The 14,333-nt window shown below is 51.1% G+C and overlaps 1 protein-coding gene across 1 annotated transcript in view; it reads right to left on the bottom strand.

The window, feature by feature from the left end:
* Positions 1-13,742, bottom strand: part of Zc3h18 (zinc finger CCCH-type containing 18) — a gene marked incomplete at its 5' end in the record, with an annotated part of 35,730 nt that extends 21,988 nt beyond the window's left edge. Inside the window, 6 exon segments of the mRNA XM_013507998.1 lie at positions 1,465-1,622; positions 2,322-2,414; positions 2,705-2,853; positions 9,345-9,416; positions 10,115-10,199; positions 13,129-13,742. Of these exon segments, the coding sequence (XP_013363452.1) occupies positions 1,465-1,622; positions 2,322-2,414; positions 2,705-2,853; positions 9,345-9,416; positions 10,115-10,199; positions 13,129-13,728 (1,157 nt within the window).
* Between the last annotated feature and the right edge of the window lie 591 nt (positions 13,743-14,333).

The following is a 14,333-nucleotide window of genomic DNA, read 5'->3' as shown; positions in this document are numbered from 1 at the left end:
AAATCTCCTCTCACTTCAAACACACTCATCCCATTATCCTTGCCACTTTCTGAAGCAGTGCTAGAGTCCTCTTTCTTGAAGGTCTTTACTCACTGGATCTGGCACCATTTGACTTCTGGCTCCTCCCCCAATTCAAAATGACCATGAAAAGAAAATGCTTTGAATCCATTCAGGCACTGAGGCAGCCACTACAGTGCAACTAAAGACATGAAGAGGACATTCAAAGCCGCTGTAGAAAGTGGCAAGAATGACAGGATAAGTGTGTTCCAGGTGAGGGGGATTAATGGCAAATGCATCTTTTACTGCTGTTAAGTTAAAAAAAATTTTGCACATTTATTGTACTGCAATCACACCTCATACACAAGATCCCTCAGTGAGCTCACAGACAGCTGGGCTAGACGTGGCCCTGATGCTGACACTTTCTGTGATCTGATGCTGTCTATGTGCAGAAAGTAATCAGAAAGCTCCAAGTCTGACCTGTGGGGCCGTATCCCAGCAGGTCTGTGGAGAGTAAGGAACCCTATACACACGGCTTCTCCTCCATATCTATGATGAGGCTCAGTTCACAAATCAGGCACAGTGAAATTAAATCAGGCACAGGAGATTAAAGAGATTAACCACTAATAATAGGGCACAGCTATCATAACAATGTTCTGTAATTAGTTACTCAGACCATTTGAAATGCTTACTTCTGGAATTTCCCATTTAGTATTTCAGAGTGCAGGTAACTGACTTGCAGAATGCAAAGCCCCAGACAAGAAGACTGATCTAGACTCTGGTGAACCCCACCTCTCTATTCTCTGTGCTGACACCTCCCGCAAATCCACAGATGTCATGGAGGCAAGAGGCAACCAGGGCTGAAACACATGCATATCACATGCCTCCCTCTCAGCAGAGATGGCGGAGACCACGACTTCCTGATGGCATCCTACATTACAACTCGATACTAGAGATTAAGCTCCAGGTCAGCATGGGCTCTAGGGAGATGGCAGCTCCGCCCCAGCCCTGCGTCCTGGTGCCCCCCGTGATGTGAGACCTGCTGAGGGCGGCAGTGCACAGGGACAGCTTGTGCGCAGCCACACAACTCCTCCACACTGCAACTTCTGAAGATCAGTGAGGACCATGTGGGGAACAAGAAAACAACAGCGGGAGGGGCCCCAGCTGCTGTGCTCTGTGTGGAGTGACAAACCCAGGCTTCTGGCCCTTGTAACCAGCAGCGGGCAGAAGACACACACAGAAACCTGGGGCTCGGGACCTCAGGGACAGCTGGGAGAACCACAGGGGAGCAGGCTACACACGGCCCACACAGAGCAGACACCCTGCACAGGAGCAAGACCCAGGGACGGGAATCAGCCCAGGGCGTTTCCTCCTCAAGGGTGGATGGCACAGCCCCCCTTGGTGCCCTGTGACCCAGGGGCACATGGTTTCCTTTCACAAGAGAAGAAGAGGTAGAGCACTCCTTACGCTGTATCTCTGGTATCTCTTGGGACCCGAGAATTCCAATCCCGGAAAACTTCATTTTCTTTGTCAAACTCTCGCTCGTCTTCACCTATGGTCACTGTGAATCTCTTCTCTTCAAAATCAGGTTCCTGTTCTTTACGAATGGTGGCTTTTTTTAAAACCTACCACGGGATGAAAAAGAATGTTAATGTGCGTCAGAACTTGGGGGAACGTGGGCAGCCTGAGGAGTGGCAGGATCACCAGCATTGGGGGGCACAGGACCCCAGTGCTTTTCCGGGGAAGGACCTGAAGGCAGTGTCTGCCCATGAGCAGCGGAAGGCACAAAGGAGCTAGTCACTTCTGCCAATGGCCTGGGGACGGGGCCAAGGAGCCTGGGCGGGGTGAACTTGGGGATGAGACCTGCACCAAACACACATGGGTAGGGCTGAAGTCTCAGGTGGGCAGAGAACGGGCTGTCTGCACCTTGCTGAAGAGGACTCAGTACTGGGAACTACAATGGGCTCCAGGGTGCAAGGTGGGCACTGGGGCCAGAGGGGACAAAGGGACTCTGCAAGGAGACCAGGTGCTGGGTCTTGGCCGTGGGGAGTGGGGCTGTGTCTACTGGGCCTGCCTGGCGTACTGGGGTTTGCTGTGCCCTGGCCTCCCTGCAGAGAGCCAGACACCATTTCCTGTCCCTTAACTCTTTTTTTGTTTTTTTTTTTCCGGTACCGGGAATGGAACTCACGACCTTGCGCTTGCCAAGCAGGCGCTGTGCCGCTGTGCTAAATCCCCAGCCCCCTGTCCCTTAACTCTTAAAGGAAACCCAGAAATCTTCCTGGAACTTCCACTGAGCTTTCCCTCCAGTGCCGGGGGACCATTACCTCCTTTGCGTGCCGGAGTCCACGTTCCCAAGCACTCTCTGTTGGAGGCTCAGGAGGGGGTGGAGGCAAAATTTCATCCACTACTGGCCCACCCTGTGAAACAATAACAAGGTGAAGTTGAGAAAGCAAATAAAACTGTAAGACCTATAAAGAAATAGGGGAGCCAAAGCATGAACCGAAAAAAGCTGGGCACCGGTGCTGCTCCCCCGCCCACGTGGCAGAGCACCCTGGTGTGTTGGGGCTGCTTCTGCACGGTGCCAGAAGGTGCACCTGCAAAGGCAGGTACCAGATGCCTTCCTAGGAGGCACACTGTTGCCTTAGGCTGGAACCCACAGTGCCTGGTATCTGGCACGCATGCGATGGGGGAACAGGTGTGCACGCACCCACGGGTTGGCAGGCATCAGGGGGTGAGGTCCGAGTGGCGGGGCACCGTTGGGTGGGAAGGGCTCAGCTTTGGTGATGAGGGAGTAGTTCCCCTTGTCGTTCACTCCGGGGTGTATGAACCTACAATTCATCCCCCAGGTACAGTTCCCTGTGGAAATAAAGGCAGGTCAGCAAGGGCGGACACTGCAGCTGGATGGGGACAGCAGCAAGTGCCGAGGCCTCGGTGCGGCCAAAAGCCAGCCAGTTCTCCAGCGGGTCACCCGCTGAGGCGGGGTGTGGGCCAGGCCTGGAGGCCCCAACACTCATGGCACACATGAGCACATGTGGGCTTCTGTGGTAGGCAGGCTGGCAGGAAAGTACCCTCTAGAGGAGGGCTCTGATGTGCCAAAGTCACTGTAAAGACGGAGTCCTAAGATGGACCCTCTGCAATTGAGGTTCCACCTCTGTAGCTGAGGTTCCACCTCTGGAACGTTGAGGAATCCACAACACACCCCAACAATACACTCTGGGTCTGTGCTGACACATACAGACTTTCTCATCATTTCCTAACTGATACAGCCAAGAACTGTTTATACAACAGTCACATTGTCAGGCAGCCTACTTTACCTAGAGACGCCTTAAGAGTGTACAGAAAGTATATACTAGCTCTACGCAAAGCCTGTGCCACTTTATAATGAGAACTTAAGCAGCCATGGCTTCTCATGTCCCCAGGGGTCCCATGGTCCTGGAACTCATGACTATGGATGCCAGCGAGTGTTGCACAGACCACTTTCCAAGCATAGCGACAGTGCACTAGGGGCCCCCGCAGGTGTGGACTGGCACTGCACACTGCAATCCTCACTCAGAAACCCTCGTACTCAAGGACAAATCGAAGGGAATCACAGAGGATTACCAGCACTCTACAGGTCTGTCCCAAAGTGATCTGGACCACAGCCACCCCTGGGGGCACACTATCAAGAGAGATGGTCTAGTAGTCACACAGGCAGAGACAGAAGAGGAGCAGGATGTGAGAGGTTGAGAGAAAGCTGAGGGCCAGACACAAAGCATCCCTGCAGGACTACAGGACACCAGGTGATAGGGTCTGGCTCGCTTGGAGCCTGCTGAAGTGCAGAAGAGGAAGGCAGCTTGAGGAAGGCCAGCCAGCAACTGCTGGACCAAGACCCCATCACCCCACTGAAGGGGGAACCTTCCTGCATGTGAAAAGCCTGGAAGGATGCACATTGAAATGTCAGGGCTGGAGAAAGAAAGCCTTTCATCTTCTTGACTCTCTATGGGCACTATTACTTTCTTAATTTAAAAAGTCAGTTTGTTAAAAAAAAGGGGGGCGTGTGGACAGAAGCAAAACTGAAGATGTTTTAGGATGGTCTGGTCTTCTGCTTCTCTGGGTGGGCTGTGACTGCATGTACGAGCCAGGCTCCTGGTGACTATAGTCTGTGGCCTGTGGCCTGAAGTCTGCATCTATGGGGTGGGGCAGAGGCCAGGAAGGGTGGGACCATGGACCTGCTGGACAGCTGCTCTTTCACTGCTAAAATCACTAAGTACTATTTTTGGCACATGAGGTTTCAAAAGCAAGAAATGCTCTTTCTCGTAACCGGAGGCTGGGTACCTCAGCCCTTCTTTTATTAATCTTTTAACCTGTGTAAATACTATTATTTTACATGTGTGAAAGAAGTCATAATAAAACTAACACTGGAACACCCGTAAATGAAAAGCACCCACACTGTCCAGGCTCACAGTGAAGCTTCCTTCCTAGCCCGAGCCTGCAGAACCCTGGCAGCAGCACTCAGCAGTGCACTGGGCTCGTGCACTCGCACATACACTTCGCCTTCTGTCCTGGGCACACTACATACTCTGTGAACCTCTTTTTTTTTCACTAAACAAAATATCTACAAAAATGGAACCAGTATGCTCAACAGCAACTGTATCAGCGAAACAGTGGAGAAGCCCACCATGGGGCCCTTCGTAGAAATCAAGGAAGGGAAGAGATAGGAAGAGGAAGCTGCTCTCTTGTCAGGGAGCTGCTGGCCACGGCCCAGATGTCCAACCAGGGCCCCCACCTCCCAGCGTGACCATGTTGGGAAGAGCGATCAACAGGTGTCTGTGGCGTCCACAGGTGTCTTGCACAAGCTCCAGGGACTAGTGGGCCCAGAAGCAGCCAGCTGTGTGGTTGTGGTTTGTGGACTGTGTCTGCAAACCATCTTGGAGAACAGCTCAGATGAGTCTGCTGTGCGGCTCATCCACCCAAAGCCCTTGCTCCTTGTTAGACATGCAAACTGAGACAGGCTGACGTGTCTTAACTCCTCCCGCTGGCTTGAACCACCGCTGGTACAAATGGATCCAATCACTTTTATCAGTCTTCTTACTACTAAAGTTAATAAAAAAAACTGCCCAATGGGACAGTCCTGCATGCACCTCCAGTGATTCCAGCTGCCTGGCAGTGAGACACACGAATTATGGCCCCAGTATGAATGTATTAAGTCAGTGATAGGAAACCTACAGCATGAGCACACAGCTGGCTATTTGTTATCACTGAAGGCTTGGAAAGGCTTGCCATCACTGTGTTAAATACATCTTGGTTTCCTTTCCCATTAGTCTGAAAAACTTGGAACAAGAAAAAGACACAGACTGTAAGGGTGAAACAAAGATTAAAGTGCTTCACTCATTGAACACTTCATGAAAGGCAAGGAGAATAGATAAGGAGCTAATAGTAAAATCCCAAGACAAATCTAAGAAATCTATGACTCTATACCTGACAAGCTACAAACCTCTGGGCTCACAGAGAACAGAGACAGACGGAGGAAAGTGATGATGTCTATCTACTGAGAAGGACAAACTCTGCTTAAGAACACACTCCTTTGGCTAGGTGTGGTGGTACATGCCTGTAATCCCAGCACATGGGAGGCTGAAGCAGGAAGACTGCATCAAGTTCAAGGCCAGGCTGGGTTACATGGTGAGTTCAAGTACAGCACGGACTACACAATGAGGCCCTGTCTCAAAAAGAAGAAAAAAAAGAAAAGAACACACTCCAGAACTGGACTGCGCTGACAGCAGTACAACTTGGAAAAATGACTAAACTCACTAGATTGCCCACTTAAAATGAGTGAATTTTATGGCATGTAAATTGCACCACCATAAAACTGTTTACTTAAAAAAAGAACTGTACTGAATGTAGTGGCCCACACCTATAATCCTAGCTACACAGGAGGCTGAGGCAGGTAGAATGCAGGTTCCAGGCCAGCCTAGGCAATTTAGCAAGACACTGTCTCAAAAAACAATTCAGTGGCAGAGTGCTCACCCAACATGTGCAAGCTCCTAGTTCAATCCCTAATACAGACAGAAAGGAAAAAAACCCCACACTCAAGTGTACGACTTGATTAAATTACTGTCCTTACTGATTCATCAACATGAAGCGAAACTGGCATTTTTACATGGAGTGCAAGCTGGAGAATACCTTAGTATTAACAAAGGCTTATATTACTGTAAGAGTAATTTAACCTCAGGGGTTCCCTAAAAGGGTCTCCAGGACCCCCAAGGTTCATATACCACACTTTGAGGCCTGCTGTTTTAAACGGAGAAGAGGTTCTAAAATAAGCAAAAGATGTTTTTCTAAGGCAGATATACAGATGGCCAACAAGCATGTTAGAAAGATGCCTAGCATCACTAAACACTAGGGAAATGCTATATAAAAAGACACACCCAGAAAATAACACTGTTGGCGAGGATGTGGAGATCCTGAAACCCTGTGAGCTGCTGAGGGGATCATAACACGGTGCGGCAACTATGGAAAAGTTTGGTAGTTCCTAAACCCTTAAAAATAGGGTCGGGGGGTCAGAGCACTGCCTAGAATGTACTAGGCCCTGGGTTTGATCCCAAGCGCTGGGAAAGAAGGAATGACCACATGATGTACAGTTCCATTTCTGGGTCTCCACTCAAAAGGATCGAAAGTAGGGTCTGGAAGAGATTTTTGCACCCCCTCCACACACAACAGTCGAGGCAGAGGGAGGGGAGAAAACAAAACAGTCTGTCCACATGCCAGAGTATCATTCTGCTTTGAGAAGGAAACCATGGCACATGCCACCTCAGAACACAAATGAATCCTGAGGATTATGCCACACAGCAGAAGACAATCACAAAAGGGCACAAGCTCTGATCCCACTTGGGAGAAGTCCCTAATGTAGGCACATTCACAGGGACAGAGGGGAGTGGAGGGTGCTGGGCTGGGGCAGAAAGAACAGAATTGTGGTTTCCTCATCTGCAGTTTCAGTTTTACAAGCTAAAAACATGCTGGGTGTGCACGTTGATGACAGTTGTATATTATCTCTATCAAGTAACACTGAACCATACACTTAAACATGGCTAGGATGGTAAATTCTGTGTTATGTGTATTTCATCACAATTTTTAAAAAATGCAGCAGAAACAGGGGCTGTGGCCCATGGGCTGAGCTGGTGGCCCTTCACAGGGGGACCTGTTGGAAACCCACAGCAGGACACAGCTTAAAGAAAGTACTACCTGTTCCTCTGTGGCTAGAACCTTGTGTTGGGATTCGCTACAGACATAGGACAGGCAAAAGCATGCCATAAACAGTGCTGAGTCTCTGAAATGTCTGAGTCATGTTTCTAGTACATTTTGTTGCCGATGGCCATAAACATTAACAGGTCCACTGTAGATTAATCTACAGATCACAACCCATCATGGATATACAGCTGACAAAATTTTAAACAAGATTTTCCAAATTAAGACTTAATTCACAAACTGTAAACTGTCCCTGCCGTTTGAAGTATACAATTCAGTAGTCTTTAGTACACTTACCAAGCTGTACAACCATCACCACCGTCTAGTTCCAGGACATTCTAGCACTCCAATGAGAAAACCTGGTACTTATTCACTGCCAGCTCCCACCCTCAGCTGGTGCAGTGACCAGTCCACTTCCTGTGCCTGTGGTGTCACCTGCTGTGGACATTTCCTATACATGGACTCACATGACATGGGCCTAGTGGGACTGGCTTCTGTCACCCTGCATGTCCCCAGCTTTCCTCCATGCTGCTGCATGTGTCAGCCTGCTCACTCTTTAAGGTCAAGGAGGGTTTCCCTGTGTGACTGGGCATTCTGCTCAGCCACTCAGCAGCTTTGCACATCTAGTTGTTCCTTTCCCTTGGCCGCTGTGAAACATGCTCCCATGAACTCCAATGTACGATGTTTTTTCCAGACGATGTTTTCATCCCTCTGGGACAGATACCTACAGGTGAAACTGCTGGGTCAGTAACAGCTCTATCCTTTAGCTTTTGAGGAACAGCCAGACCACTCCCAAAGAGACAGGCCATACCATGGCACATCCCCCGGCATCAGGCAAGGGTTCCTGGGTATCTATGTCCTGGCCAACACAGCAATTTCCCTTTGGTTTTAAAGTAACTTCTCTTGTTACTGAAGGGATCAAACCGATTCATCTCAACTTAACAGGAGGCTTATAAACTGCAGGTAAGCAAAAACATCTATATCCAGGTAAATTTCTCATAACCAAGACAAGCTGAGGTTTTAGAAGACTGAAAGAATTAAACATTTCCTTTCATACTATGTATACCACATTATAAAATGAACACAATAGGGAGGAAAGGTGGGTGTACTTGAAAACCATCTCTGAAACAAGAACAACTAAGCTACAAAATACCCCACTGGCCCTTGCACTGCAGAAAGCCCTCTATGGCCTCACTCATGAAGACCCAGGCTCAGCTGAGTCCAACCTGGGGGATGACAGCGTCCCACCCTGCCCACCCCATGCAACACCCATGGCGGGAGGCAGGACTCTTGTCCTCATGCACCCAGGTGTCCCCCAGAGATTCAGTCTACACTGCTAGTCATGGCTTTGATTTATCTGCTTTGTGCTTCTGGAGTTAAATTCTGAGAACCAGTTCAGTGGTGGGAGGTCTGGAGCCTCCATACAGGCCTTACTGCTGCAGAGCCATGACTAGGCCCCACCAGATAGATGGTCACACTGCTGCCCGAGACAAGAGCACTGCACATGCATGTCTGTGAGTAGTGCTGGTCCAAACTGACAGACACCTACGTGCATGTGCACAGGTTTTTATCACTTTGGTCTGGAAATCTGAGGGAGTGCTGCCACTTACTCTCACTCCACTATGAGAAAGAGATCTTCTGCTTCTATTTAAACTTTCTGAAAGGCCAGAGCTTTAAAGATCTAAGAGGGCACATGTACTGCTGTGCATTCTTAGATAGCTGTGGGATAGATCATCATGCAACCATCTGTATGGCACATGACTAAGTCGGATCTGGGTCTACAATCCATGGCCGCCCCCATACCAGGGCCCACACACGTGCACATGACTCAGATGAGCCAAGTGCATGCACCCCAGAGGGGACTCCTGGCTTGAGGGGTAGGGCTGATTGCAGGCCGCGCCAGGCAGAGCCCATCCTGGTGGCAAAATGGAACTCCACCGCCCCCCTGTGGAAGCTCCTGCCCATCCCTCCCAACCAAGGAGGAAAGTCCACCTTAGCTCTCTGCCCGCCAGGCCCTCTTCCTTCAGGTGTCCCACACGTGCTCAGGATCCAGGAGAAAGAAGTCTGGGCTCCGGAGCAGGGGGCCTTTAAGGTACTAAAGAGAGTGAACACAGGATATTTTGTACCTTTAACCTGGTCTCTGAGTGGTATGGAATTTGGTATTGGTGGAAGAGGAGTGGATAATGGTGTCACAACATCTGGAAAAGAAGTACAGGAAGCTCTTGTGAACTTTAGACTGCACAAGCAGGCTGGCCGCTGAGCAGAGTCATCTAAGGGTGAGAGAAAACATCTTCCTCCCGGTCCAAGAAAAACGCTCAACTACAAGAGATATGCCCAGACTACAGCTGCATGGCAAAGAAACCCTTCCCGACCAGAAATTCTCACTTCCATTTCCGAATCTCTCAAGACTTTACAAAACAAAACAGAGCCGTAATGTCATCGTGCCGAAGGGCTGCACATCACATGTTAACATGTTAGTTCCGGTTTCTAAGCAGGTTCTAGCAGCTGCTCCCTGCTGCAGCTCCTCACTCGCAGTGTCCCCTTGCAGCAGGCAGCCCATGCCTTTGAAGCCCTCCCTCGCCACTGTCCAGTCCCTCCAGTGAAGGATGGGCCCGACACGTCCTGCAGAAAGTGGCCACCTCTCACAGAGTGCCCAATGTTAATGCTGGTGTCACAGCATTTGGCCTCATAACTCAGAGAAACAGTTGCTGCTGTCAGTCAGGCTGCACTGTGGGTGGTGGGCCTAGAAGCCCAGGCACAGGGATGGCCAGGCAGGCTCCACCCCTGGCAGCCTCACAGGGAGGCCAGGATGGGCAAAGGCCTCTCCTGGTTGCCAGCACTGCCACCACCTCTGGTTGCCTGCCCCGGCCACCATCCAGGCCCCACAGACAGTTACCTTTCATGAAGAATCGGCAGGTGGGGCGAGGCCTCACCTTCCGGTCACTGGGGTCCTTCACTTCGCCTTCTTCTAAGTCATCATCCTGGAACAGAGGAACAGAGGACATCCTGGAACAGTGGATTGGTCTGCCCATGCCACCACCCCCACCATGCCTGAGAGCACAAGAGCCGGGCGAGGGGAGCGTCAGCATCCTGCACACAGATTCCTGTTGACCATCCCAGTCTTGGATTCCCACCTACAGCTACGAGCCGAGGGCTCCAGGGACGAATGTTATAGAAACACTCTGGGGGCACAGAGCCCTATACACAGCAGGGCTTTACACGCTTAATGGACACCTTTGGGCAGGAAATGGTTACACCTGCTCTTTAATATTTTGTATATTTAAACAAACGCTATGGAACAAAATAACTTAAGGTACTAAACGGTACCTAAAACGGTAACTTCCTCCAATTTAAGTCTTGTGAGAACCTGGTGTGGTGGCACACAACACTCTGAGAAGCTAAGGCAGGAGGATAGCATGTTTAAACTCAGCCTGGGCTACTTAGCAAGACCCCATCTCAAAATACAAAAATAAAAAGTGGCTGGAGGTGTAGCTCCTCAGTGTGAATGCCTTGGGTTCAGTCCCTTGTAGTGTGCAAAAAAAGTCCTGCAAGAGAAGTTAGGTAACACAGTTCTGCAACACCACTTTGCAGCTTTTAGTCTAGAATCCTTAACCACACTGTCCAATTTAGGGGGATCTGGGAGCTCAACAAAGACCAAAGCCTGGACCTCACTCCTAACCAGCATCGAGACTTGACCCCATGCTCTGGGGGCACCTGTGCCCATGGACCTGCGGCTGAAACATCCACCTGTGCCTCTCAGCTGTGCCCTTCCTCAGCTATCTCAGCCCACATCAGCATCCAGTGCCCTCCTGACAGCCTAGCACAAGAGGAAGAACAGAACAACACGTCCCTAAGCTTCCCAGAAGACTACCCAGATCAGAGAAACCAGGACGCCGAGTCCAAGACCTGCACAGACACATAGAAGGGGGCCTGGTGCAGAAGGGGAGGCCCAGGGGCAGCAGGGGCCAAGCTAGCTCTGCTCACTCCCCAGAGATGGACCAGAGATGCCACGCTGCACCTGCCTCTCTGTGCAGCTATCTGAATAGGTGCCACTCACGGAGGGCTTGGCTGGTGGGGACACACTGGCCACCACAAGCAGGTGCTGCGCATAGCTGGTGCACATCCTGTGTGCAAAACTATCCCAACCACTATGCAAGAGACACTGCCTGAGAGGCATGCACACCAGAAGGACACTGGCAGTCCACAGGTAATTCAAGCCCAATGGCGCAAACAGTATGGTTCAGATGGGAAAAACTTCAATGGCTTACTATACAAATTGATGTCCCAAACAAGGGAACTGGACCCCAAGCCAACCTCTCCATGCAACAACCCAGGTCCTGAAAGGGAAGGAAGTGACACGGCCTGTGGGAGGAGGAGTGAGAAGCTGCAGAGTAAAAAGGAAGACATCCTTGGGCAGAGGTGCTCTGCTGGGAGATGGACTCTCAGGAGCCTCACCACATTCATGTTATCTGTCTATTTATTTATTCTTTGTCATTTTGAGACACACAGCGCCCACTTCCAGGGCAGACCTGTATCCACGGGTCCCGTATTCAGGAGCAGACTGCAGGGGCCACCGTGGAAGGAAGGAAGCAGCCACCTGTGCTGGAGGACACTGAGCCCCACACTGCATCCAACAGGGCTCTGGGACCCCCACAAAAGGGTGTTAAGCAGGACACACAAAACAAGAACATACTACAAGATCATGTAAATGTCTGAGACAGTGCAACTAGAGATTCACTCTACTCATGCTCTCTAGGGGCAATCAGCAAAGACCACAGGGCTGTCCAGGTGGCTCAGCACATCCATCTGCCCACAGCTCACACCCACAGTGCACCTGACAGTCACCAGTGCCCACCTCTGCCAAGGCTGCCATGAGCCCAGGAAAGCCTAGACCTGTGATGCCCCTGGCCCCAGCACTCAGCTGAAGCAGGAAGGGGCTGCAGGGGACACCCAGCACACAGGCCCACTGCACTCTGATGTCTTCTCAGAATTCAAAAGCCTGAGCTCACAGGAAGTGCAGCTCACAATCTCACCCAAATTGATGAATCTGAGTCTCATAGCATCATCTCCCTTTGCCAGCACCGAGGTGCAGGTAAATGTCCCAAAGTGGCAGCACAGATGGTAACATAAAAGGAAGCCTGCATGACAGTCTTTCCAGGCCCTTGGAAGGTCACATCACCCAGTTACGAAGAGGAAACACTTCTTTATTTGTAGGAAAAAAGACCTAAACTTCTAGGCTTGTAGTCACATAGGTCCCAGAGTTGAGGAGCCACAGCCAGGTCTGCGACATCTACACTATACTAGGTCTCAGCATGGCCAGCACCAGACTTCCACAGGTCACATCTTCAAAAGGATGGGTGCACATGAGTTAGCACACACCCAGAGGGGCTGGCACACTTGACAACCTTCCCTGCCATCCATCCACTCCCGAGAGGTGTTCAGCACCTTGTCTACTGTGACAAGGCAGGTGGGCGCTCGAGAAACCCATGCTGTTCCGATCTGCTCAGACCCTGGCTTGAGTCTCTGAGTTCAACAGCTCTGAAAAGTACCACGCAGCACTTCAAACTGTTTCCTCCAAAACACTCCCGATCCGAGTTCTTCTCACAATCACCTCCCATGGAAACGTGACCTCCTGTGTCTGGTCACATGTTCCTCTTGCCCTCCCTCGACCTGAAGGCCAGACTTACAGAAGCTACCATGGAGTGTGGGCTTCAAGCAAGCTCATGAAGCCGGCTGCAAGCAGGCAGGTAGGTTTTCTGCACAGGCCTATTTCCCACACTCATGTGCATACCAGCCCCACCTCCTACACGCCTGTCTCTCTGCCCAGGCCAACCCCAGGATGCATCCTGCACCAGCCAGCACCTACGGGGGCAGGAGGCCTTGCTGGCAGGGGCTGTCAATCATACTTACGTCTATCTCTCCATCATCGATTTCTCCATCATCATCCTCTTTTTTTTTCTCCTTGGCAGCTTCCAAGGGTTCTTTTTCTCCTGTACTTTGGACGGTGGGCTTCCCCTCCTGGGCAGGAACGTTATCCCCCTTCTCCTCATCATCCTCAGCGCCTGCCTTCTCGGCCTCATCCTCCTGGACAGCGGGGGCCGACTCCTCAGGGACCTCCTCGTCATAGTCCAGTTCATGCTCGTCCAGCTCCCTGGTCACAGAGGAAGCTTCGTCTCTGAGGTCACTTGTCTGGTCTTCCTCGCCATTGTCCCCCTCCTCTTCACATGGGGAGCCTGTCTGGCCCCTGCTTAGCTCGCGAGCCTCAGAGTCCTGATCCTGGGACTTGGGCTCACTGGCTCTGTCCTCTTCATCAGAGCGGTTCTCCTCCTCCTGGCCCAGTACTGGGGCTGCATGTTCCTCATCCTCTAAATCAGAAGCCCTCCCCACAGCTCCGTCCAAATCCTGATCAGACCCGCTTTCCCTCAGAATGTCATCATCCGAGAGTGCTGGTTGCTCCTCTTCGTCCTCTGGGGAGCGAGGATCCCGTTCAGGACTCTCGGCCACATCCATCGGTACCCACGGTTCTGCAAAAGACAGAAGAGATTCAGAGGAGGCAGCAAGATGGGGAGTGAATGTTGGCTGGCTCCTGATCCACACAGCTCCGCCCAACATGTGCACCACCTGGACAGAGGCCACAGCTGTCCCCGTGAGGCTGGACACACTTAACTCTGTGAACAGCAAGCATGTCCTGCTCTTTGCAATGTGGTAGCATGAGATTTCCCAGAATGCCTGGATAGCATTCCACTCTCACATGCAGCCGCACACTTAACAGAAGTGAGTGATGAGCTACTGACTGGGAGAAAAGACCATGTGGATCCACAGTAAATCACACTAAGTCCTAAGACGTCCACTACAGACCTCAACAGAGCTTGAAGGCGTGTGTCTGAAGTCACCTAAGGCTGGAGAGTGCAGCAGGTGTGGTTTCTAGGCTCAGGCCTCTGCCAGTTGGCCGGCTTGGAGATGCTGCTCCAGGACCTCTGGCACAGTATACAGCCCACCTTCCACAGTGCCTGGGGCTACACTGGGCTCCAGGGACACAGAAGAGTCACAACCACCATTTTCACAGGGCTGCCTGTCGAGCAGAACAACTCTGGAGAAAGTCTACACGTTATGTT

The sequence above is a fragment of the Chinchilla lanigera genome, unplaced genomic scaffold (genome assembly GCF_000276665.1).
Source record: "Chinchilla lanigera isolate Chin_1 unplaced genomic scaffold, ChiLan1.0 scaffold00140, whole genome shotgun sequence".
NCBI lineage: Eukaryota > Metazoa > Chordata > Mammalia > Rodentia > Chinchillidae > Chinchilla > Chinchilla lanigera.
This window is presented reverse-complemented; position numbering and strand designations above follow the sequence as displayed.